The following is a 27789-nucleotide window of genomic DNA, read 5'->3' as shown; positions in this document are numbered from 1 at the left end:
TTTATTTTTAGGTTTTTGGTTTTTTGGTTTTTGTTTTTGTTTTTTTTTTTTTTTTTGCAAGGCAAAGTGGTTAAGTGGCTTGCCTAAGGCCACACAGCTAGGTAATTATTAAATGTCTGAGGCCGGATTTGAACTCAGGTACTCCTGACTCCAGGGCCGGTACTCTATCCACTGCGCCACCTAGCTGCCCCAAATATTAAATATTTCATAGTCTATTCTTACTGGATTCATACATTCATATCATGTAATTTCTCAACATCAAGAACAAAGTCTTTTTTATAGTGCATATGTGAGGAAATAGCATAGTTTACAAAAACTTGATATCAAAAAATTAGGCCTGTGGCTTGTTTGACCTCAACAATGAGCAATGTTGAAAAATAATATTGTTTCACTATATGAAACTTTGAATAAGAATTTTTGGCTTATTTTGGTGTTTGTAGAAAACCTTTCAGCCAAAGAATTAAAGAAAATGCTCAGCAAGCAGAGAAGAGCCCAGAAAAAAGCCAGACTGGAAGAAGAGAGGAAGCATGCTGAGAGAGAACGGCAACAAAAAAGTCAGAAGAAAAAACGAGATGAGGAAGAAGAAGAAGCCAGTGGGCTCAAGGAAGAATTAATACCTGAAAAACTTGAAAGGGTGAGACAGAAATATTAAAACAATAATACTTCCATGTGTTGATGTTTTTAGAGCAGAGATTATTCTGACAGTTACATAACTTACTCTTTGATTTAGAAGTTACTTCATAGTCTTCACATTCGTGATGATACTGGGGAAAATGAATGTCAGTTGATAATAAAAATTAATTTAGTGAACAAGTATTTTGTAAACTTCAAATACATTCTGGTCTGTTTCTTTATGCTGTACACTTTAGAGATCACTTTATTTTCACAATTGCACAAATTTTTAATTAATTTAAGGGAGCAAATTCTCTATGAAACTAGAAACTAAAGGAAATTGTAGCTAAATGAAGATGGAACAAATATTCTTCCTAAAGAAGCATATTAAAGAATTGGTTGGCTTTATCATAAATGCAAAGGCAATAAGAAATATTTCATGGGATTCATTTGATCCTCTCTTATTTTTTTTTGAATTATAAAGATTTTATTTATTTTGAGCTTTACAATTTTTCCCTTAATCTTACTTCCTTCCCCCTACCCCCCACAGAAGGCAATTTGCCAGTCTTTACATTGTTTCCATGGTATATATTGATCCAAATTGAATGAGATGAGAGAGAAATCATATCCTTAAGGAAGAAACATAAAGTATAAGAGATAGCAAGATCAGACAATAAGATGTCAGTTTTTTTTCTAAATTAAAGTTAATAATCCTTGGTCTTTGTTCAAACTCCACAATTCTTTCTCTGGATACAGATGGTATTCTCCATTGCAGACAGCCCCAAATTGTCCCTGATTGTTGCACTATTGTAATGAGCAAGTCCATCAAGGTTGATCATCGCCCCCATGTTGCTGTTAGGGTGTACAGTGTTCTTCTGGTTCTGCTCATCTCGCTCAGCATCAGTTCATGGAAATCCTTCTAGGCTTCCCTGAATTTCCCTCCTTCCTGTTTTCTAATAGAACAATAGTGTCCATAACATACATATACCACACACATCTTGTTCAGCCATTCCCCATTGATGGGCATTCACCCAATTTCAAATTCTTTGCCACCACAAACAGGGCTGCTATGAACATTTTTGTGCAAGTGATGTTTTTATCCTTTTTCATCATCTCTTCAGGCTATAGACCCAGTAGTGGTATTGCTGGATCAAAGGGTATGCACATTTTTCTTGCTCTTTGGGTGTCGTTCCAAATTTCTCTCCAGAAAAGTTGGATGAGTTCACAGCTTCACAAACAACGTAATAATGTCTCAGATTTCCCACAACCCTTCTAACAATTGATCATCTCTTATTACAACACTTAAGCATTTGCAAAAGGATCTTCATTAAGATACTTGCATATTATGCTCTGCTGTCTATTATAGTTGGTGGTTGTTGATGTAGAGAAATTTATATAATGACATTACAATAAGAACTTAGACCTTCCAAAACAAATTGTCATATAATTTAATCTTTGGTAATTTCAGTGCGAGACACAGGGGAGGAGATAGTAGAAAATATGATTCCATAAGTATGAAATTAGGGAGACTAAACACATATATATATATATATATATATATATATATATATATATATATATATATATATATAGAGAGAGAGAGAGAGAGAGAGAGAGAATTGAGAAGATCCAGGTCAGAACCTTGAAATATACACATAGTTAGGGAACATATTACAGATGATGTACCAGCAAAATGAGAGTAAGAAGCTATCAGGTAGAAAAACATGGAGAGAATAGTGTATTAAAAAAACCCAAGGGACTCTGCATGGAAAAAGTTGTACTTGTTGTCGGATGTGGCTGCTCCTTAATTTCTTTTATTGGAAAATAGGGTTCAGTGGGGCAAAAGGAGCACAAAGAGGAAAAGACTGATGTTAAAAAAAATAAAAAATCTTAGTAATATGATTTAATTGACATTTTTTTTCTTTTAAAACAGGTAGAAAATCCATTAGAAGAAGCTATCAAGTTCCTTATACCACTAAAGACTCTTGTTGCTGATAACATAGACACTCATCTTTTAGCTTTTGAAATATATTTTAGAAAAGGTAAAGTAACTTAAAACGTTTTTCTTTTAGTATGAGTCATTGATTATTTAAGGAACCCCTCACATTTGCTGTTTTCTTTTCACAGCATATAGTTTCATGAATTATTGTGGCCAAAGAATTAATCAACTGATGAGTGTTTTTGTGCTTATAGCTAGTCATTTCTCAAAAACCAGAGCCATAGTCAATGCTTTATAGCCTGTTGAAGCCTCCCAGAGCTTATGTTTTGCTATTATAGTCTTTGAGAACTCAGTCATATTCACACTACAATGAAGTATTGAAATAAAACTGAAGAATCAAAAATATATAACATGCAGAGAACTATGGAGAAGTTTGTGGTAAGTGTGAGCAGGCTGCAACATATAACTAATGAGAAACTTCAGAGAAGAACTCAAGTCAGAGATGATGGTATGAATAGTCAGAGAGTTCCATATGTTCCTTGGGTATCCTGGTAGTACCAAAAAAGACCCAAGGCAGACATCTAGTACATTGGATAGACTTCTTGTGGTAAACTTATGGGAAGATATAGATTAGAGTCCCATTGGTTGGGTATGCATGTGTGGACTGTTGGTTATCTTTGTTGCTTGCAGAAAGCATCTCCAATGTATTAAGTCCCAGATCCAAATGAATTTTTCACATTCATAGATACTTTAACTGGTGGCAGTTTCTAAATATTGAGCAGAAATCTTATTTTCCCACTTATTGGTCCTAGTTCTACCCGTGGTTCCATTTAGTATGTTTTGTTCACTTGTCAATCTTAAATATATTTGATGACAGCTATTATGTCATCTCAGAGTCTTCTTTTCTCAAGGCTAAACAAAATTGTTCTCTAGCTGTTCTCCTTCAGATGACCTGATAAGAATAATTAGTAGCCATCCTCTTCTGGATGAGTTCTTATGACTCTCCTAAATTGTAGAACCTAGAAAATAGTACTTCAGTTTCTTCTTCAGTTCTCTTTACTACAATTTAGTTAGATTTTTTGTTTTTTTTTTTGGCAAAATTTCTTTTAAGTGGAAAAAACTAAGGACAATTAAAGTCACTCCAAAGCACCCATGAAGACATAAGCAAAAATGTCTGTAGTTTTAGCTTTTGAAGTGAATTAATAAATGGGAATTATTCATAAACTATATGTAATCAGATGCTTCATCAGAGAAAATGACTGTCATATGGATTTTGGAGTTGGTTTAAGGATGTTTGATCAGTCTAGAGCCTGATTAGTATGTTCTATGTTAGCATGTTGAAATAGCATACATATTTAGTTATTAGTTAAAATGGAGGTCTTATATAACCTATATTAAAATATTCCTCAATGAGGAGGGAAGAAGGAAGAACATTTGAAACTCAAGAGTTTTATAAACAAATGATAAAAGTTATTTTTATATATAAATAGGGAAAAATAAAATCTGAAATGAATTATTTTTTTAAATGGATGTTATAGTAATAGGAATCATCATTATTGAATTCAGAACCAAGATTTTCAGCCCAGTTTTCCATTGTCATATTTATGATTCTATGCATCTGATTCTTGGGTCTTTTAGCCATTATTCAAGTCAACATCTATAGTTTTTACTGTTTTTATAACTTCCCCTCATCCCAATTTGTTAAGGTCTAGGAAAAAAATTATTCTCGACGATTTTTTTTTTCTCTGATTACTTGGAAGAAATTCTCTTGCTTTCCTATTTAAATCCCTCTCCCTTCCCTCCTCTCTTAATGGATATTAACCAGGTTTTATTACTGCCCCTGTGTTGATTCTTAGGAGTATTCTCCTGCCACCCAAATTCAGAAAATGAAGTCACTCCACTCTCATGCAACTCCCACTATTCCCTTCAGATTAAGACATTTTGCTCACTGTATGGCATAAATACTTCAGACAACCATCAGACCTCTTTTTGTTGCTTAATCGTCTAGAAAAAAGGGACTTGGTCCCTGTCTACACTTCTACTACTTCCAAATTCTATTTTGCAACAGAAATTTTTCCTGTTATGATTAAGATCATTTTAGGATATGTATGTGTTCAATTCTGTTATTGTCCATAGAAAATTATTGATGTGTGAAATTCAGATATTAAGGAATATGAAGCACAGAAATCCACTTAACCATTTTTGGGGTTTGTGTCCCAAATGTTATGTGAAAATGAATTTTTTCAAAGTCATTTGAACTAACTTAATCAAGATTTGTCAGACTGTAAATTTAGAGTCATGCAAACTAACACTGACTCACTTATCTGAATATCAGATTTTTGTTATTCCTCACGGCTAATGTTTGGGGAAATTGAGTGAACAATTAACAAATTTATTATATTTTTACAGCTGTCATTTGTTAAAAATTTTAGACTGTATGTAAACTACCATTAGTTTTTATAGTCCTGTGTTCAAAGATATGTATATGATTAATAATGTTGAGATACAAAAACTATGCTTTGTTTTGCTGTTGTGCTTCTTAACCTCTCTTCCCAGCACATTTGTTTAAGAAAAAAAAAAGCTATTTCGATTGTTTTACATTAGACTAGTTTATATCTGCCAGTGTAGTTTCTTGGGAAACCATGTCAGTGCTTCATTATTTTAAACTGTTTTAGGGTTGTCATCATGTCAATTGATTAGGCAATTTACTCTAAAGCAGCTGCTTAATTAAAATATTACAGTACTTTAGATGAGCATCATTAATAGGCTACATTTCAGAATTAACGATAATTGCTTTCTGCAGGGTGTTTGCCAGTGAGATGGAGGATTTTCAGTATGAATCCCTTATTGCAGGATTTCCTTTGTCCAAGAGTATGCTCTAGAAGTGCCATTTTGTGGATGACACTGCTAATTGTCATTGGAGTGTTAGAGATGTGCCTAAATGATTTATAATTCTCAAATAAGTTTTTCTTAATTATTCAGGAAAATCCAAAGGGGTGAAGAATAATTGTTTTCATATTGATATATAATTGAATGGATAACCAGTTGAGCTTGTACATAAGTACATGCATCTTAACTAGATATTTTTTCTTTTTTTAAAGATTTTATTTGAGTATTACAATTTTTCCCCTAATCTTACTTCCCTCTCAAGTAGATATTCTATATGGACTCTTATATTAATATTAGAGATTGGATGGATTGACTTTGGAAAATTATGTATATTTAAAAGCTTTATTCTGAAACAAAACCTTATTTTTCTAGGGACCAAATCATGTATTATTACCTCATTCTATGATTAACCAAAGTTAAGAATTATATAGTAGTCAGTGGAAGAGAGCATTATATTTAAAATATATAATGTGTATATTATATATTTTAACATTATCAATATTATATCATAATAGAAGTGGCAAAGAATGTCATAAGAAAAATAAGGTTGGAAAAAGAAGGACTGATCATGTAACTAGAGTGAGAAATGTCCAGTGGATAACCAAGTGCTCTATTAATATCCACTCAATGTTAAGAAATCTAGATGGGTACACCCCAGATTTAAGATGATGTGTACAAGAGTTGCATAGGATGGGAAGACTTGGATAAATTGTGATCTGTATTATTAAAAGAAGTACCCCATGGATGATATCACAATTTCATTTAAAGATATCAAAGTATGAATTTTAATGAGTAAGGCTCTTAAACATTCCAGGACTGGGCTTGATATAGTCAGAATGGTGTTATCTGTGAATAGGAACATCTGGCAGACTTAATCTATGTGAAGCCCTTTTTCCAGTTAGATTTTGCTCCAAAACAGTGGTACAACCATGGGTGAACATATGTTGCCTTTCTGCCTCTCTTGGTTATGTTTGAGAAGTCAATGAGCAGGATTGTCTCTTATATATCTTTCAAGGAATTTTGTATGGTTTTAACATAATAGAGGGAGACACCTTGTTGGAACAAAGCCTTTAAGGAAGCTTTTTGGTCTCTATCAAGTATTTTTTTAGTGAAAGTTTTTTATTTTTTTTATTATTATTAAATTTTTATTGTACTATGATTACATAATTTTTTTTAATATTTCTGCTTTTCTGTCCTTATGAGATTTTTATACCTAATGCATTGTCAATTTTTGTGAGGTGCTTCCTGCAGTTGAAAAATTTTCTTTCCCATTCCATAATCTACAGAGATTTATCATATCTAGTGGAAGTACAATTGTATTCCTTGAGGGAAAAAAAGAATAGGAAGAACATAGGTAGTCATATCTATTTTTTCTCTTCAATCAAGTTAGATTGAGATAACTCTTAGCAGTATTTTATATACATTGGTTGACTTCAACAAGAACACTGATATTTGCCAGTTCCTTGGAAAGAGAAGCTAGAGTTCAATAATAATGTTTGTCCTTCATTTTTTTTATTAAAGATTTTATTTATTTTGAGTTTTACAATTTTTCCCCTAATTTTACTTCCCTCCCCCACCCCCTACCCCCACAGAAGGCAGTTTGTCAGTCTTTACATTGTTTCCATGGTAAACATTGATCCAAATTGAGTGTGATGAGAGAGAAATGATATCCTTAAAGAAGAAACATGAAGTATAAGAGATAGCAAGATCAGACAATAAGATAACAGGTTTTTTTTTTCTCTAAATTTAAGGTAATAGTCCTTGGTCTTTGTTCAAACTCCACAGTTCTTTCTCTTCATACAGATGGTATTCTCTATTGCAGACAGCCCCAAATTGTCCCTGATTGTTGCACTGATGGAATGAGTGAGTCCATCAAAGTTGATCATTGCCCTCATGTTGCTGTTAGGGTGTACAGTGTTTTTCTGGTTCTGCTCATCTCACTCAGCATCAGTTTATGCAAATCGCTCCAGTCTTCCCTGAATTCCCATCCCTCCTGGTTTCTAATAGAACAATAGTGTTCCATACATATACCACAGTTTGCTAAGCAAGCCATTTCCCAATTGAAGGACATTTATTTGATTTCCAATTCTTTGCCACCACAAACAGGGCTGCTATGAATATTTTTGTACCAGTGATGTTTTTATCCTTTTTCATCATCTCTTCAGGGTATAGACCGAGGAGTGGTATGCTGGATCAAAGGGTATGCACATTGGTTTTTTTACAAATTTTTTTAATACATTAATAAAATATTCTTGTTTAAGAGTAAACAAAATACCCCTCCCCCAAAAAAATATAGACTCACTTGAGTGATAAAGTAAAGGGGAGAGAAAGAAATTAAAATTAAAAAAAAATAATAGTAATAATTGTAGGTATGGCTAGGTGGCGCAATGGATGGAGCACCAGCCCTGAAGCCAGGAGCACCTGAGCCCATATCCGGCCCCATACACCCAACAATTATCCAGCCATGTGACATGCAAGCCACCCCAACCCCACTGCCCTGCAAAAAGCAAAAAAAAAAAAAAAAAAGAAAAAGAAAAAAGAAAAAGACCCAAAATAAAATAAAATAGTAATAATAGTACTGGTGGCTGGGTGGCCCTTGAGCCAGGAGCACCCAGGTCCAAATCTGACCTCAGACACCCAATGATCACCCTGCTATGCGGCCCCAGGCAGGCCACCCAGCCCCATTTGCCCTGCACCCCCCCAAATAATAATAATAATAATAATAATAATAATAATAATAATAATAATAACAATAAATGTGCTTGAGTCTTTGTTCCAACAGCAACAACTCTGTTGCAGGTGGATCACATTCTTTATGATAAGTCCATGGCAAAAGTTATTCCTTATTTTTCCACCATTGCCATTGCTGATCACAACTCCCTCCTTTTGTATTTCTCCACTACCATGTACTATATTTTCTGTCTCCTTTCACTCTGACTCTGCTGTAGGGTAGCTGAGTGGTGCAGCAGACAGATCCCTGGTCCTGGGGCCAAGAGGCCCTGAGCCCCCTGGCCACCCCTTAGGCCCAGCATCCACTTGGCCCTATGGTCCCGGACAGGCCATCCAATACCAGCCCCTTGCAAGAAGTAAAAAAGAAAATGTGTTATATCTGACCACTCTCCGCACATGGTGCATCCTCTGCTCCATCACTCACATCCCCCCCCTTTCCCCTGTCCCCCCTCTCCTTCTTACTCCAGATGTCTATACCCCATTGAGTATATATGCTGTTTCCTCTCCTAGCCACCTCTGATGAGAGCAAAGGTTCCCTCATTCCCCCTTGCCTTTCCCTTTTCCATATCATTGCAATAGCTCATTGTAATAAAGAAAAATCTTATTATATGAAATATCTTGGCCTATTCCCTCTCTCCTTTTTCTTTCTCCCATTACATTTCCCTTTTTCCTATTGACTCCATTTTTACACCATATTTTATCTTCAAATTCAGCTTTCTCCTGTGCTTCAACTATAAAAGCTCCCTCTACCTGCTCTATTAACTGAGAAGGTTCATATGAGTATTATCAGTGTCATTTTTCTATGCAGGAATACATGCAGTTCATCATCAAGTTCCTCATATTTTCCTCTTCTCCAATCTCTATGCTTCACCTTAGTCCTGTATTTGAAGATCAAACCTTCTGTTCAGCTCTGGCCATTCCAACAGGAACATTTGAAATTCCTCTAGTTCATTGAAAATCCATCTTTTTCCCTGGAAGAGGACATTCAGTTTTGCTGGGTAGTTGATTCTCAGTTGCATTCCAAGCTATTTTGCCTTCTAGTATATTATATTCCAAGCCCTACGAACTTTTAATGTAGTTGCTGCTAAGTCCTGTGAGATCCTGACTGCAGCTCCACGGTATTTGAATTGTGTCATTCTGACTGCTGGTAATATTTTCTCTTTGACTTGGGAATTCTGGAATTTGGCTATAATATTCCTAGGGGTTGGTTTTCTGGGATCTCTTTCTCGGGGGGATCAGTGGATTCTCTACATTTCTATTTTGCCCTCTGCTTCTAGAATATCAGGGCAATTTTCCTGTAGTAATTCTTTGAAAATGATGTCAACGCTCTTTTCCTGATCATGACTTTAAGGTATTCCAGTAATTTTTAAATTATCTTTTCCAAATCTGTTTTCCATATCAGTTGTTTTTTTAATGAGATGTTTCACATTTTCTTCTAATTTTTCATTTTTTTGGTTTTGAAGTAATGAGTCCTGATTTCTTGTAAATTCATCAATCTCCCTGAGTTCTGTTCTTTGTCTGAAGGATTTGTTTTCCTCAGAGAGTTTTTTTTTTTATCCCTTTTTCCGTCTGGCCAATTCTACTTTTTAAAGCATTCTTCTCCTCAATAACTTTATGAACTGTTTTATCCATTTGACCTAAGTTGGTTTTTAGCATGCTATTTTCTTCTACACATTTTTGGATTTCCTTGACTAGGCTGCTGACTTCATTTTTATGGTTTTCCTGCATCTCTCTCATTTCTTTTCCCAGTTTTTCTTCTAAGTCCCTCAAAAGTCTTTTTTGAGCTCTGTCATAGCCTGATCCCAATTTCGGTTTTTCTTGGAGTCTTTAGATGCAGGAGCTCGTGTTTCCTCATCTTCAGACTGAGTATATTGATCCTTCTTGGGATCATATATAATGTATTTCTCAATGGTGTTCCTCTTGTTTCTTTGCTTTCTCATTTTCCCAGCCTAAGCCTGTTTTTGGGGTGCTTCCTGAGCTTTTGGGACACTCCCACAAGGATCTTAGTGTGTGAGGCTCTATCCTCCCTTCTGGTCTGTGGATGACCATAAGTGCCCCCCCTCTGCTACGGGGCTGAGGTGGGGGGCCCTTGCTGTTCTGTGGAGGGGCTTGGACTGCTTTACTGGCTCCGCCTGCTTATGTTTCCTGGATCTGGAATGCAGTGTCCATTCTACTCGCTGTGTGCCCTGAGGGCTGGGCTCCATGTGCTCCCTCTGGCAGAGGTCCCCCGCTGTTCCCCCACTTTGTGCCCGGTGCTCCCCGGGGTGCAGCTCAGGAGACTCCCCCGCTGCTGTGAGCTGTGGCTCCCAGTCTCCTGGGGCTGCCTACGGGAGGCTGAAGTTCTTTCCTTCTGGCGGGCCGCCCCTTCAACCCCAGGGAGCAGAGCCTTTCTGCTCTTTTCCAGGTTACCTTGAGTAGGAGAACTGCCTCACTGGGTCCCTCTGTGGGTTCTGTCTCTTGAAAATTTAGTTAGAGTTCTTAGTTTTGAAGTTTTATGAGAGAGTGCCTAAGACACGATCTGTTCTTGTCGCCATCTTGGCTCCGCCCCTCTTAGTGAAAGTTTTTAAAAAAATATTAATAGTAATTTTTTTTGTGTAATCATCTCATATTAAAGACAAGTGAAGATTATTTGACTAAAAAGAATGTTCATTTAATTTTAGAGTGTATTATACATGTAACAAATGCAGTATCACTGGGAACAACTTAGGAGGATAGGCTTAAGGATGTCAGTTATTTTGACACTGTATTTGAATTGATGATTATAAATGGTTGTTTTGCCCCCATTTTAGTTATTAATATAACTGAGGATAATATATTCATGGATATACTTTTTTGAATCAAGAAGTTAAAAATATTGAATTTGTTATTTTCAGTTGCTTTTCTAATATTTGTCCAACATTGTTGAATATACCATTTTAAAATAGTTACTATTTAGAGTGAAGGATCAGGAAAACTCTTTTTCTGATTCATAATTGTGTCCTCCATTGATAATTTTGTTATATGCTTGAGAAAATGATAAACTTAGTACTCTGGGAGAATGGGAGGAAAGACTTCTTAATTAAAATTGGAAAAAATAAAATATTCTGACTGATTTTCTTTAATTTTCCAATACAGGAAAATTTTTGTTAATGTTGCAATCGGTCAAAAGAGCTTTTGCTATTAACCGTAATAACCCTTGGCTACATGAATGTATAATTAAATTCTCTAGATCTGGTAAGTATAATAAATACTTTCTATTCTTCTCTTACTCCCAGATTTTTTCTTTGAGTGAAATAGTTGGCCTAAATAAAAATACACCCATGAGACAAATGGCAGAATATAGAAGATAGTAGTAATGACAGGTATGGGGCATAGACCTGTGATTTCTTTTTTTTTTTGCAAGGCAAATGGGGTTAAGTGGCTTGCCCAAGGCCACACAGCTAGGTAATTATTTAGTGTCTGAGACAGGGATTTGAACCCAGGTACTTGTGACTCCAGGGCCAGTGCTCTATCCACTGCACCACCTAGCCGCCCCCTAGACCTGTGATTTCATTAGTATGAGTAACTCCTGGTAACAAAACGCCTTCTCCTCATGCAGTTCAGCACAGCTCTGCAACTTAAGGAATTAAAAAGCAACGAGACTCCAGGTTGTCTGTATATAGGGGTCACATAGCCAGTATGCTTCAGAGGCTGGCTCTCTGTCCACTAGGATGCACCACATACACTGCTATTGACTCAAAATTAAGTACCTTTAATACAAGGTTATAACGTGAGAAATAGTTATAAACTTCTTATTCTTTGTGTTTCTTAAAGAATACCAATAAATTCATAATAACATGTTTACTTATACACACACACACACACACACACACACACACGTATATATCAATATATCCAGAGGCTATGATGATTCTAAGTCCAGCTCTGCTCTTTTTATGATGGGTGAGAGTGTGTGTGTGTGTGTGTGTGTGTGTGAAAATAAGATAAACCTAAGGATACTTTAGTTAAAGATAAACTTTTTTTTTCAGTGTCTAATCATAGTAATCTCCCAGAAATAGTGAACAAAGTCCTAACCCAAGAAATGCAGAAAATCTTTGTTAATAATGATTTGGAAAGTTTTAATGAAGAATTTCTCAAACATAATGCTACCTCTATTCAGCATCTACTTTCAGGTAGGTTTGCTATAATTTTTTTAGTTTTAGAATCTAGTGAGATTAATATCTCTTAGATATAGTAATTTTAGAGTTGTTGGGATCCCAGTTAACAAATTATTGTTTTAGTTTATTAAATTGGTAACCTGGTGGTTACAGAATCACTGAATTTTTGATTTGGAAGGTACCTCAATAGTCATCCAATCCAGTCCAAATCTAAAAAAAATTACTTTGCAGCATACTTGACATGATCTATATGTGTCCAAGTAATGTTTAAAAAGTGATTTCAGAATTCTTTATAAATATTTCCACTCACCAGTACTATAATAATTATTTTGAGACAATGGGAGAAGGAAAATTGAAGTAAAAGGTAAGGTAAAACATCTTGGTTTGTACCTGCTTACTTAATGGAAGCAACTTTGATGCTTGAACACCATGGTAGCTATAATTACTTGGTTTGTACGACATATTTATAAAAGAATTTAGAAAGATCATGTGCCTTATACTATTCTTTAAATGTGTCTCCTTTCATGATTTTTAGGTGCTAAAATGATGTACTTCCTAGATGAATCAAGACAAGAGAAAGCAATTGCAATTGCCACTAGATTGGATGAAACTGTAAAAGATAAAAATGTGAAGGTAAACTTTTGTGTTTATAATTTATAATGTCTTTGTATTTCTTTCCATATATATATATATATATATATATATATATATATATATATATATATCTTGAACTCTTCCTCTTTTACTCTTTACATTTTGTGACACTTTACTGTGACCTACTTCTCCTTGAAGGATTCTGCAACACTTGTCATCTTTCTGCTACTGACTACACCATGTAACTTACTCCCCATTGCCATTTCCTGACTCTCTCTCTTACCATCATTCTCTTTCTTGCCATCATTCTCTCTTTCTTGCCATCATTCATATGGTCCAGATTTATTATTCTTTCCAGTTCCTGGTAGTGTCTAATACTCAGAATATTGATCCTCCTTTCTCTCTTCCCTTTAAACTTTTTTTTATTCTGAGTTCAAAGACCTCCCTCCTTTTCTCCCTCCAAAAAAAAGAACATTTCTTCATATTTTGCAAAATACTAAAAGAGGATTAAATATATGAAACAATCCATTTCATACTGCTTGGTTTAAAAAATATGTGCATATAATAAATTTCACATTACTTTAAAAATTGTTCTGCTTTTCTGTGTTTCTTGAATTTTCTTTTGTTCTCTTTAGTGTATTAAAACATTCATTTCAATGACCATGTTTTTGGGGGGTGGGGGAGGGTAATTGCTATTACTTTACCTTCCTTTCCTTGCCCCAATTTTCCCCTTTCAATAAAAATCTGAGATTAAAAAAACCTCAAGCAACAGCAGAAAAGTAAAATAAAATCTGAGTAATACATAAACATTATCAAGCAAAACAAATCCACATAGTGGCCATATCCAAAAATGTTTGTTTCTGTGCACCATTAGTCTCTCATGACTGTCAAGAGGTCAGTAAAACATGCCCTATCTTAAGTCTTCTGTGGATTTGATTGGTCATTGCATTGATTAAGTCTTTCACAGTTGTTTTTCTTTGCAATGTTTCTGTCTTTATATAAATTGTTCTGTTTCTGCTCTCTTCCCCTGGAGTCAATTCATTCTTTTCTAGAATTTTCTGCAGTCTAATTTTGTGACCGTTTTACAACTCAATAATATTCTATTACATTTAGAATTACAAATTATTTAGACAAATCTCAATTTTTAAAGAGGCAGTCTAAAGTACTCCATTAGACATTATTCTTTGCCTTTTTTTAAAAAAATGCTTCTTTCATGATCAGGAAGTTTAATTTGCTTGGTACTATTTCATCCCTGATATTGCCCTCCCTTTTAACCTTTCCTCCTCTTTCTTTGCTTGTTTCTCTGTTGAGTTTAATGTATTTCTATGCTAATCATGTGTGCATATGTTTTCTCAGTTTTGTACTTGTCAGATAAGAATGAGTTTCATATGAGGCCTTATCTCCTCTAATTTTTCTTTCCATCTCTGTATTTTCTCTTCACAGAACCCTATGAGAAATAGAAGGGTCTTCCTCTTTACTGCATTATTCTTTCAACCTTTTCCCTTTTTCACCCCAGCTCCGTTTTTATTCTTTAGTTCCCTCAGTACTCATTAAAGATGTTAAGGTTCTGAAAAGACATTGTTTCTTCTTTCCCATTAGAATGTTAGTAAATCAAATGACTCCATTCAGTTGTTGAAATATATTCACCTTTCCAAGATTTTCTGAACTTTTGTCTTTTTTATTTCAAATTTCCTATTTAGCTCAAGTCTTTTAATAAAAATGCTTCAAAATCCTCTATTCCATTAAAAGTCTGTTTTTTTTTCCTCTATAGAATTATACTCAGTTTTGTAGGGCAAGTTATTTTTGGTTCTAAGCCTCTATCTTTTGCTTTTGAAATTGCATATGACAATATGTATGTATATATGGTTTAAATTTATTTTAAAACATTGTGGGAAATATAGGAGGTTATAATGTTGTCACTTGACGAGACAGCAAAATGCAGTGGAGAGTGAAAAAAACAACCCAATAAACCAAAAACCCAACCCTTTGTTTAATCAAGCAAAATAAATTCTGTCACTGGTTATGTCCAAAAATTTATTATTTGGCTCCCTAAGTATGTCTCCTTTCTGTCAGAATTGCATAGATTATTCCATCATTGGTTCACCAGAATTATGGTAGGTCACTGAATTATCAGAGTTCTTTCAGTCTTTCAAAATTATTTGTCTTAACAGTGTGGTTGTATAAATTGTCTTCTAGCCCTGATCATATCATCTTGCCTCACTTTATCAGTCTTCCCAGATTTCTCTGAAATTATCCCTTTAATAATTTCTTACAAGCATAATATATTCCATTGCATTCATATAATTTTTTCAGCATTTTACCAATTGATGACTCCTAAATTTTCAGTTCTTTGCCACTGCAAAAAGAGCTTTTATACTGTTTTTGGCCACATGAATCTTTTTTTCCTTTTTGGGTATGGTTTTAGTAGTGGTATTGCTGATGCAAGATAGTGATGGTTTTTGTTGTTGTTTGTGAATAGTTCCAAATTGTTTCCCAGAATAACTTGAGCAATTTACAGCATCACTAACAGTGCATTAATTAATGTGCCTGTTTTCTCACAATCCTTTCAGCATTTGTTATTTTCTTCTTTTGTCATCTTTGCCACTTTGATAGGTGTGAGGTGGCACTTCAGGCATTGCTTTATTTTGCATTTCTTTAATTAATCATTTGAAGCAATTTTTCATTTGGCTATTGATTGGTTGGATTTCTTTGAGAACTGTGTATTTATAGCTCCTTGAGAGCTATTTTATCATTTATCAATTGGAGAGTTGATTTTTTCCTCATAAATTACATATATATATATATTATATATTTTATTTATTTTGGAAATGGAATCTTCAGAGAAGCTTGTTGTAATTACTTACTCCCCTTATAATTTTACTTGCATTATTTTGGTTGGGCAAAACTTTTACAGTTTTATGTAATATTTTGCTTGTATTGATTATGAGCCTTCTAAGGCTAGATGATCAAATATCACATGAAATAATGTTTCTTCTTATCTTTAGGTACATTGACTCATTTAACTTCTTTATTCTTCTCTGAAAAGATAATATAGTAATAAATTCTTTCCCCTCCTCTATTTTCTGTTGAATGTATTTTAAAAATAATTTTGTATTTGTATCTTTTGACATTTTCTAAATTTCTCTTTGTAATCCTTCTCCTTCCCTACTCCCATAGAGCCATCTTTTAATGTAATAAAATATTTAATTAGAACTTCATTGAATCTTCTGGTTTCATATATGAGAATGACAGTTTTCCTGTGTTTCAGTTTTAGTGTGCCCTCTTGTTAGATAAATTCTCAAAGAAAAATAGTTTTGTTAATATTTAAAGATTATTTCTAAACTATGACTGTTAGTGGATTGTGTGTTATTCCTCGTTACCCTTCCCCCACCCTCCACCCCACCACCCCTTCAGCCCTCATCCACTCTTTTACTATTGTTGAAGAAATAGGAAGAAGACTGAGGTCACTTTATAGTTGTGTTTTTTTTTATTCCATGGATTACCATGACCATAGAATTCTTAACTTAGTAACCAGCATGCTACTTAATTGAGCCCCACCCTAGTTAGCTTGGTACTTAGGCAGCTGGCACTTGGTGAATATTTGAAGCCTTCCTAAGGTGGTTAAAACATTACAGAAGTTGTATTTCTCTGTCATAGCTTTTGTATATCCAGGGACCAACAGAATATGTACTTAATAGATGCATAATTATGTTTGTTGAGATGAACTTTCAAACTTGTTTTTGTATTTATAGATAAAAAACAGTTCTCTTAGAAGATTATTTTGTAAGTCTGCATTTAAAAAGGATTTTTTTAGCATTTAAATCATTTTTAGTTATTTGTATTTTATTTTTACCTTGTATAAGGATACTTTTGGAATTGTATTGCTTTTCTCATGCCTTACAATTTGATTCCTAACAGTCTTTCTACAAGAAATTTTTTCTAACTTTAGAGGGAATTCATCTAGATTTTTTCAGAGTACAAATTATAGATTTGATTAAATAGCTTATTGGAAGAGAATGTTTAATTAATTTATATTTTTTAATCTTTCTTTAGACTTTAACAAAAGTTTCTGAGGCACTGGTTGATGGCAGCTTTGGAATCTGTAATGCCCAGTATGAAGAATACCGGACTGCATGTCATAAACTCTTTCCCTTTTCACCTGCCTTTTTGCCTCTTACAAATGAGGATGTTAGTAGTACTGTGTCAATAAACCATACAACTATTAAACATGATATGATGGCAAATGAAATTTGAATATCATAAAAAAAATTGACCTATGATCTCATGGCTGGCTGTATTCTGATCAGGGTAACTTTTCCAGGGTGCATTTTAATATCTCAAAGATATAAAGTGAAATATTTGGGTAGTAAAATTTAAAAATAGAGTATGCTTCTGTTTTTCTCTTGACCATCAACTTCCACTGTTTATGTAAGCCTTATTTATAATTTTCATTTGTCATGTTTATGCTTGTACAGTTTGTCCTATCAATAGAACTTCCAAATTATGAGCATTACCCAAGTGTTACAAAAATATGATAATTTCTTACTGATTAACCTTAGACATTAGACAATTTTAAGTGATTATGTTGGTTAATACCAATGTTCCCAGTACATTTAAAGTTCAGGTTTTTAATTTTAATCCCTCATGGAGATTTTTTTTTAAAAGATTGTTACTATGAATGTATTGACTAAATTTACATGAGTTTTAAAAAATTATAAACCCCATTGTGGGAAGTATATTGGTGTTTTAAAAATTATAAGTTGAAATTTTTTTTTCTATTTTTCATGGCTTACCATTTTAAACACACATTATCTCAGAGAGGTATTGCTCAAATACTAATGCACTTGTTTTCAAAAATACTAATTTAACAATTTAACCAAGATACTCCAATTTTGGGATTAAGTGATTAAGGATGTGGAGATTTGTTTCTCTCCCCACCCCAGTCACAGAAATTCACCGGTTGGTTTACATATTTCATACAAGTCATAACCTAGACATAAAAGACTTTCTTCACTAAATTGCCTTCAGTACTACTGAGCAATTGATATGAAGAGTTTTTTTTTTTGTATATGTTCTTCAAGGGAGGACAATAGGCTTTATAAAAGAAACACTTTCTTACTGTGTGTGTGTGTGTGTGTGTGTGAGAGAGAGAGAGAGAGAGAGAGAGAGAGAGAGAGAGAGAGAGAGAGAGAGAGAGAGAGATTGTGTGTGTGTGTGTGTGTGTGTGTGTGTGTTTTGCATTAGCTGGTGAATGCATTCAAATCTACCACATAGCAAAATGAATGTTCAAACTTTGATTAGCTTAGCTAATGAAATATGATCCTGCTCAACAATATAACTTTTGGGGGGGGGTTAGGCAGTAGCTTTTCATTCTATAGGAATGGCTCTCAAATCTTTAAGTATACTATGACTGATAAGAAAAAATTGAAATCAGTCAGTGGTTTTTGTTTTTTATTTCATGCTATGTAAATATTTCAGTTAACTAGATACTTTAAGACAAAAAAAGGAGAGATTTTATTAAGACAAGTAAACTGTTCTAATTGAAATGGTTTATTTTCTGCCTTGTATATTTAGGTTCCAAATTTCTAGATAAAAAAACCTCATTGTAAAATTAAACCAACCAATGTAATGCTGTAATAAATTATTTTGTACACAGTTATCCTTTTGGATTTGATGTTTTTATTGTATAAATTGCATAACCATAGAGCATTAATTATTTTGCATAATGTTCATCTTATGCAGAGGTGATAAAAATGTAGTCTTAAATCTTTAAGTGTGATCCAAAGTCATTTTCATCTAGAGATCAATTAGACTTAAGTTTCTAGACTTCAAATAGAATCTTTGTATTTTGCTTCTTATATAGCTTAGTTGAATCATTTTATTAATGTTTACCATTAGTTTCTATCTAACCAAAAAAAAAATCCCCAAATTATTTTACTCTATGGTAAAGGGTCATTTGCAAAAATGTGTCAACTAATTACCCAATCCTTCCTCTCATCTTCTATAGCTAACCACTATGTGGTTGATTTCAGCCTTTTGAAAACTGAACTTTTATGGAGTAGTGGTATTTCATTGAATTTTGAGTTTGAGAGTTCTTTATAAAAGATGACGCAGTATTTGGTTGATTGTATTTGAGAGATTATTCTTTTGTTCAGATTGGAACTGGAAGTGACTTTTAGAAATCATTGAGTCTAACCTCATTATTTTATATCTCTTTATGAATGGATTTAATGAAACACTTTATTGGGAAAAATTCAGTTCATTAATATATAGAATGGGAAAACTTTATAGTTAAAAAGATGGACTCATCAAATAGTTAACATTTCTTGCTATATAGAAATTAGTATTGTGTTACCCATGAATAGGAGGTTAGGTGACACAGCAGATAGAATGCCAGACCTTAAGTCAGGGAGACCTGAGATCAAATCCTACTTCAGAAACTTAGTTGTGTGAACCATGGCAAGTCATTTAATCCTGTTGCCTCAGTTTCCTTGTCTGTAAAATGAGCTGGAGAGGAAAATGGCAAAACTGCTCCAGTATATGTGTTAAGAAAACCCTAAATGGTGTTATAAAGAATCAGGATTGAAGTGACTGAATGACAATGAACAGCATATTTAATTGAAAATGTGTTTAGTCCACAAATTAAAGCAACTTCATAACATGTACATGATTATTAATTTTCATTTCTTGTCACTGCAGCTTAATTTTATATGAATTAATAAAAAAGATAAGTACTTCATAAAGGTGTGGAAGATTAATGCCTGATATTACAAAGATGATATTGATATAGATACATAAATTAGTAATGGCTTCAAATATCAAGTAGACCAAGTACATTAGGGGCTTTTGCTTTTTGTTTGTTTATTGATTGATTGATTGGTTGATTTTTTAGGTTTTTGCAAGGCAGATGGGGTTAAGTGGCTTGCCCAAGGCCACACAGCTAAGTACTTATTAAGTGTCTGAGACCGGATTTGAACCCAGGTACTCCTTATTCCAGGGCCGGTGCTTTGTCCACTGCGCCACCTAGCCACCCCTACTTTTTATTTTTTAAGGTGCCACTTCTTGCAATCATTTTCATTTTTATCACATCTTCCTATTTGGGGTTTACTGGCTAAAATCTTTGGTAATAACATCTGAATGAAATTGAAAAATTTCTGACTCTTTGACAGTATTTGATAAATTTTCTGCATCCAGGTTTATAGGACTAAGTGGCTGGATGTTGAGCAAAGAACTCTGGTGTCTCCTCATGGATGCTGTATGTACTCTTTGGGAGAGGTCTTCATCATCACTGAGATGAAACCCAGGGTGATGAGACCTGCCACTGAACCTGTTTGCTATCTTACTCAAACCCTCACTTTTTACAAATGAGGTAATTAAGATCCTTATCAAGGGTCGTACTTCTAGTAAGTGTCTGAGACTGGATTCAAATATGGATCTTCTTGACTTCAAGCCCAGCACCATCCATGATACCATACCATGATTTCATATACTTGAAGATATGCTACACTGGAGATAGAACAAGGAGAAATTAATTTAGAAAATCTCTTTTGAATGTTAACTTTATTTTCTAACTAAAAATGGTAAATAGATTCTAGTGAAGAAAATTTTTTCAAAATCTTATTAAATGTTTTAATTGAAATTGAGTGCCTCAGATGGTGAAGACAGAATTGTGTTTAAGCCCCAGCTACATTGCTATATGTCAGCTTAAATCTGAGCCACTTGTAAAATGAGAAGTTATCTGTTTCCCCAGACTTTTGTAAGAATAACCTTTCAAGTTATCTAAAATGGTATTTCTATATTAGTGTACTCCAATTCTTCACACAGAGTCTTCAGCATAATAGAGGAAGGTACTGCAACCATGTAAAATGAGTCAGAAGTCTGTTATTGCTTAGATATGCTGAAACTTGGTAAATCAATTGACAACTGTACTCTGCACAGAGATATACTGGACCCTAGGGATAAGGAGATCAAAATGAATCAATCTCTGTTAGTTCAGATACTCCTCCTGTAGCTTCTAGTCACAAACCCTAGGGAATGGGACATGTAGAAGGAGGAAGACTGGAGGAACTTGGAACATTTATATTTGTCCTTGAAAAAAGCAATGCTTTTTACTTAGGAAGGGAGGTTTTGGTTCTGGAGAGCTTAAAAAGGGACCCAGACATTAGAGACTGCCCATTTTCACCAGTGTTTACTAGTTCTATGCACATGAAACATAGATGTTTGTTGAATTCTTTGGAATGAATAACAATGGAATTTTGCATATCTCTTGGAGCTCTGAAGGAGAAAAGCATCTAGGAGACTTAAGATCAAATAGAAAAAAAATCAAATAGAGACCTTGATAAGTTCTTTCTCAACCTGCCAATGCACCCCACAAGCTCTGTCACCATCAAAAAAATCTGTTGATCTGGGGCCATCTAATCCAATCTTATCTTTGCCTTTTTAATATCAATCATTTCTGAATATATGCTCTCCCACTGATATCTATTTATCTGTCTAATTTGTGGTTTAGCTAGCTAGCTAGTTCAAAAGAGATTGAGGTCTTGTTTCTGACAAATACAGATGCTATAACTGAGCACCTAAGGCTTAATTGCAGAGGGGCCAGTCTTTTTTGCTGGAAGGATTTCTTTCATCTGGGAGCATATTATGCCAATGAAAAGATAGGTCCAGTTTCTTGCCATTATCATAGAATTATTTGCAGTGAGGTTTTTGGTTTTGTCATATTGAAGTATTTCATGACATCTTGTATGACTGATGAGTGCAGGAAAGAAGAGCATAGATACTCTTACCTTGCTTGTGTCTTACCCTGCTTAGTGGGATAGTAAGCATATTCTTGTTTGGAGTCAGGAAGGCCCATATTCCCAAGTTCAAATCCAGCCTTAGGCATTAACTAACTTTGTGATCCTGGGTAAATCACTTAATCCTGTTGGCCTTAGTTTCTTCATTGATAAAATGAGCTGGAGAAGGAAATGGCAAAAAAATTGCCAAGAAAACCCAAAATGAAATCATGCAGAGTTGAACATGACTGAATAAGTTTCTTTTTCTTTATCCCTCTTTATCAATTTTCTTTGCATCTTTGTTTCTGTTTCTGTTTTTTCTTGTTTGCTTGTTTGTTTCTTTCATCTTCAAGACCCAGCTATTTTGTGTAGTGGATATAATACTGGGCTTGATGTCAGGAGGATCTGAGTTCAAATCCAGCCTCAAACATTAGCTGTATGACCCTGGCCAACCTCTGCCTCAGTTTCATCAACTGAAAAGTGAGGACCCTTCAGAAAAAAATGGCAAAGCCATTCTATTATCTTTGCCATGAAAACCCTATAAATGGGGGGTCTGAAGAGTCAAAAGACTAAAGGACTTAATAAGGGCTAAGAATATAAAGATAAAAGTCATAATAGTCCCTACCCTAAAGTTACTTACATTTCAATCATAGAGAATATTATATGACTGTATAAGTATGTACAAGATTTAGTTTTTTGATGGGAATCAGCAAAGCATATTCAGATACTATTTCAGATATTTACTGGCCATGTGGCCCTGGGAAACACTTCTTCTGAGTCTCAGTTCATTTATAAAACGGGCATAATGACAGCCCATCTGACAAGGTTATGAAGACAAGATGTGTGTGTGTGTGTGTGTGTGTGTGTGTGTGTGTGTGTGTAAGATGCTTTGAAAACCTTAAAGTACTCACTGAATTTTTATTGTTTGGTATAGTGGGTCCCAGAGTGAGGAGAATCTGAGTTCAGCTGTTCCCTGTGTGAACCTGGGCGAGTCTCTTAGTTTTAAGGGCACCAGACAGATTTCTAACATAAACCACAAAGAACGTCCTCAGAAGAAAAGTTTCCTTATGAGGGGCTACACTGATAAAATTACAACTAGGTCTTATTAGAAGACCACAATTATAACTAATAAACTAATTTCCAGCCTGCATAAATAAGTAACTTATTTGAAAACAGGACAGAACTAATATTTGCTGAATACACTTTACCAAGAATTTTAGGTAATGTGCCTACAAATTATTTGTAGTGATAATTACTGTTCTCTTACTTTTAAGGACAGTCAATGCATTGTTTCTCCACTAGAGTGCGAACTTTCAGTGACTTTTGACAAGGAATAGATTTTCTTTAAAATGTTCTTGACTTGGTTTCTGGTATTTAGTTAATTTTTAAAAAATTGTAGTAGTTCAGGAAAAGTTATTTTTGTTGCTGTTTTGGCAATATATTTTACTTTCCTTATACCTTTTTGTATCCTGGTCCCTTTTTGGTTCAGTAGTTAAAAGAAATTGAGAAAAGACAATAGATCATGTTTAAGATTTTGTGTGTGTGTGTGTGTGTGTGTGTGTGAACATAGATATTCATGAATGTTTGCGTGTGTGTGTGTGTTTGTAAAACCATTTAGACTTTGTCTCTGGTTGCATTACTGGTATTGCGATGGGTCCCATAATTCATATTATGAACATCTGTGAAGGACTTCATCCCCCCATTCTGTACCCCCTCCCCTCGAATCTGGCCATCTATGTCTCCTGACTTCATGAAGATCTTAACTGAAGAGAGGTAACTGCTTTATTACCACAGCTAAGAGGGAAATTGTATGATGGCAAGGAGAATCTGTGTCATGTTGCCATAGATTTTGAGCAGGAGATGGACACAAAGATATAACTTTTCCCATGCCCAGCATCTCTCTTCCAATCATCTTTCTTGGGTATAGAATCCTTTGCTAGATACAAAATTATCTTTAACTCCATTATGAAATGTAACTACTTGGTAAAGATTTATGTGACAATGCTGCATGGTTTCATGGTACTATAATGTACCCCCCCCCAACATGGCTGACAAAGCATAGAAGCTGCTTTCAGCTAAAGCAATGAAAATTCATACCATTGCCCCACCTGAGTTCTAGTATTCTATTTGTATTGGAAGTTTCATCCCTCTTCTACTTCCAGCAGATTAGCAAATGGGAGTATGATGAATCTGACCCTTCCATTGTCCATTGAAAATGCTTATAGATGTTTTTGTTGAAGGGGGTGATATGGTTATTGCCCAAGAAAGGAATGATGTTGACATGGGTTTTGTTTGTTTTTGTTTTCTGACAACTCAAGATGTAAAACCTGCAATGGTGAAAGTGATAAGCATGCTACTAAGTATGGTGAATACAAATATCCCCAGAATTTTATAATCTTCAAGACTCTTGATTTCATATTGGTGGTTTTCCTTTTAAAGAGCCATTTCTAATATTATGATAAGTCAAAAGTTACCCTTGGCTATCACAGAAAAATAGTTGTTTTTTTTTAAATGATGCCATTTGTTTTTATATGTTAATTTTGACATTTACTTACCATTTCTCCTTACCCCCAAATCATTCCCTCTCCCATTTGGCTCCAGTTTTTTTTTTCCCAGACCAGATCTGGTCTAGCTAGGTGGCATAATGGATAGAGCACTGGACCTGGAGTCAGGAAGACAACTTTGTGAATTAAAATCTGGTCTCAGATACTAGCTGTGTGACCCTGGGCAAGTCACATAATCCTTTTTTGCCTCAGTTTCCTCATCTATAAAATGAGCTGGAGAAAGAAATGGAAAATCACTCTAGTACCCTTTGTCAAGAAAACTCCAAATGAATTCATGAAGAGTCAGACACAACAGAAAAATGATACTACAATAGAGATCACTGATGTGCAGCACTAAAAAATCTAGGAAGTCCTTTAGAGTAGAATCGCACTGAGCTCAGCAGCAGCAGAGAAAATCTGTTGATTCAAATTCAGCTTTCTAAGACCTGTGGGTAAGTTCAACCTCTGCCCTAAATCATACTCCCATTGGAAAGAAAGAAAGAAGTAGATTTGGGTCTTATTGATTTGGGGTCTTCAGAGGAAAAAAAAATGCAATATAAAAGCTAACATGTTTCCTACCTCTCAGAAATCTTTCTCTTCTGAGTTTGTTTAAAGTTCCAGATTTTTTTTAAGATTATCCTGTTTTATGGAAATTTTTTCTCATACGTCTGGGACATAAGACATAGGTTATATCCCTCAGTGTCTTCTGCAACTCTTTAGATCTAATAATTGGCAGAACAGTTTCAAATTTGTATTGACAAAGGGAGTTTCCTTACCAAGAGTTCTTTATACATGAAATCATATCCAGACTTTTAATTTTAATTTTATTTTTTGTTTTTTTGCAAGGCAATGGGGTTAAGTGACTTGCCCAACGTCACACAGCTGTCTGTGTGTCTGAGGCTGGATTTGAACTTGGGTCCTCCGGATTCTAGGACCAATGCTCTATCCATTGTGCCAACATGTCAAGACTTTTTAAAAAAAGGCTCTTATTTAACCTATCTCATTGTTTGTATTTTTCATTTAATCTTAAACAGCTCCAATGTCTAACCTAAATTCTGCCCCAATTTCCATTCTTATTTCTTCTTTAAAGCTTTAATTTCCCTTCTGAATCATTCCAGAATTCCTTCTTCCTCTTCTATTATTTCTGAGGGTTCTGGAAAATTTATTGCCTTATTTTCTTTTCTACTGTGGGGGGGATTATTCAGATCACTTTTCTTTAGTGCAACATTTACAGCACAGACCTATGAGTTCAAGCTGACATTGTCCTATTGTTTAAAGATCTGAGAGGAAAAATCCAATTAACAATTAGTCTAGAGACAGGGACTGTTGCTGTTGTTGTCACCAGATATATACTAGTGCTTTGCCTGGTGCTGCTGAAGCATTGAAGTTGCCTTGCTGATGCGGCAGGAAAAATATCATATTCAAGGACCAAGAACTCCCACAATATCAGGTCAAAAGTCCTGTTTCCTATCAAATCAGGTCATGGAATGAAATGGTTCTGGTAAAGGCAAGTGAGAAACATGTCTTTGCACAACACTCCCCTCCTTATAATAAATGTAATTGTGCAAGTCATGTCATCATGCGTATTCATCCTTCTGTTACAAAGGATGAACATCATTGTGGTTTGTTTTTTTTCTAGATTGCATATTCACTTTTTCTTCTCCTTTATGATCCTCTTTGATTTATCCTATTTCAGGGTGGTCTTTCCTACCTTTCTTTCTATGTCCTTTTGCCTTCTACCTTTTCTACTTTGTGTAGCTTTTCCAGGGTTCCACAGTCTTTGACCTTTCTCCATCCTACCACTGCTCTTTTTTCTTTGGATATGGCCATAAGGAATGGACCTTTTACATTACTTCTTGCATTGGGTTTGGGCAGGAAAAGTCTGGCTGAAACTCGCCTCATGGAAATTTCAGGGAAATGTGAATTCCTTCCTTCCCCTTTGGAAAGTATTTTCTGCTCTAGCTAGCTTCCTATAGTTGGGTCTCTTCCATTGCCTCAGTTATCTGTCTTTTTTTTTTCCTTTAGGTTTTTGCAAGGCAAACGGGGTTAAGTGACTTGCCTAAGGCCACACAGCTAGGTAATTATTAAGTGTTTGAGACCGGATTTGAACCCAGGCACTCCTGATTCCAGGGCTGGTGCTTTATCCACTGCACCACCTAGCTGCCCCCTATTGCCTCAGTTATCTATGTCTACCATTGTTGGGCTGGTTCGTTTCAATGCTCTTCTTCAGTTAAGGAAGGGTTGTATTTAAGTCATACTGGGTCATTGGCAAGAGGCAACATGATAGAGATCACTACAAAATATGAAGCTCAAGACTTAAGGTTGGCTGTGCCCAACTTGGGCTCTTTAGGGGGCATAAATCTGTTATGCGTATCTTTACTGTCATTTAAAAAGATTTCTCCACCCCTTGGATAAAAGTGTTTCTTTTTAAAAATTACTTTGGTGCATTTCTCTCTCATTTAGATGTGGGATTGAGAGTTTTCAGTAAACATTCTTTTTGATACCTTCCTGGAATTACAGGTTTGTTTTCTTGACTACAATGAGAGTTAGAGATGATTAGATTTTGCAAAATGGCAGCAAAATGGTAAGAAAAACGAGTTAATAAAAAAAGAATAAATAAAGAGAGACAAAAGAAGATTTGAGGGAAGAGATAAAGAAGGTAGAGTACTGGGGAAAGCATTGATTTTGGGTCAGGTGATCTGGATTTGAATCCCATTTCTGTTACCATGAAGGTGATCTTGGGTACTTCACATCACTTCATCTTGAGCCTCAAGTTCTTTATCTATTGAATGAAATTTGGATTAGATAATCCCCAAGAACCTTTTTAGTTGTAGAAATTAGATCATTTTATGACATAGCTTACAATTTTTCTATTAATGCCTTTCTTTGTTTTATTCATTTTTTCCCTTATTTTCTTCTCTACCTCATCACCATCTTCTTCTCTGTCCCTCTTGATTGGAGAATGGAGCCATGAATTCTAAAACCTCCATTTAAGGAGGGAGCTCAATTTGTAACATTTCCTTGTATCTTACATGGTTGCATCACTAGAGGAATTTTCTGGTAAGTACAGAGAAATTCTCTGCCTTTTTTCACCAGGAAGTTCATTATTATTATTTTTTCATTTTTAATAAAGGGCATTTTATTTTTAACCTCACTTGTTTAAAATCAGTCAACAAAGTGACTGTGACTGACAACAGTATAATATGTTCCATAGCCTCTTTCTCCCTTCTTCTGATTCCCTGTGGTATCCTTATATCTTTTCTGGTTCCAGGATTATTATAATTTCATAGTTAAAAATATTGGGTTTTGGTCTTCTTTCACAGAGTAGTTTTATAGTTGGATAATCATATTTCCCTCTAAGACTTTACACTCTGTTGATATGAAGCCCTGTCATTTTGCCCAGGAAGCACATTATTGGGAAACCTCATTATATTGCAAATATTACTTACTGCCTTTTCACCAGCAGAAATCTACACTTGATAAAAGTCACTATTTGTTTATGCCATTTATCCAATTCATCTCTCTTCCAAGACTCAAAGCATCTCAGTGGTAGGAGTTCTGGGTTCAAGAAA

The 27789-nt window shown here is 34.7% G+C and overlaps 1 protein-coding gene across 3 annotated transcripts in view; it reads left to right on the top strand.

The window, feature by feature from the left end:
• NAA16 (N-alpha-acetyltransferase 16, NatA auxiliary subunit) overlaps positions 1 to 27789 on the top strand; it is a 168430-nt gene that overhangs the window by 102215 nt on the left and 38426 nt on the right. For 2 of the 3 annotated variants that reach the window (XM_074191742.1, XM_074191743.1), the window contains 6 exons: positions 441 to 634; positions 2546 to 2654; positions 11285 to 11383; positions 12178 to 12321; positions 12842 to 12939; positions 16954 to 27277. In XM_074191742.1, the coding sequence (XP_074047843.1) occupies positions 441 to 634; positions 2546 to 2654; positions 11285 to 11383; positions 12178 to 12321; positions 12842 to 12939; positions 16954 to 17154 (845 nt within the window). In that variant the 3' untranslated portion in view covers positions 17155 to 27277. The remainder of the gene's footprint in view (positions 1 to 440; positions 635 to 2545; positions 2655 to 11284; positions 11384 to 12177; positions 12322 to 12841; positions 12940 to 16953; positions 27278 to 27789) is intronic. The other variant, XM_074191744.1, reaches the window with a different exon arrangement.

Source organism: Macrotis lagotis, chromosome 6, assembly GCF_037893015.1.
Source record: "Macrotis lagotis isolate mMagLag1 chromosome 6, bilby.v1.9.chrom.fasta, whole genome shotgun sequence".
Lineage (NCBI taxonomy): Eukaryota > Metazoa > Chordata > Mammalia > Peramelemorphia > Peramelidae > Macrotis > Macrotis lagotis.
The sequence above is the reverse complement of the archived record's forward strand: the minus strand, read 5'-3'. Positions and strand labels throughout refer to the sequence as shown.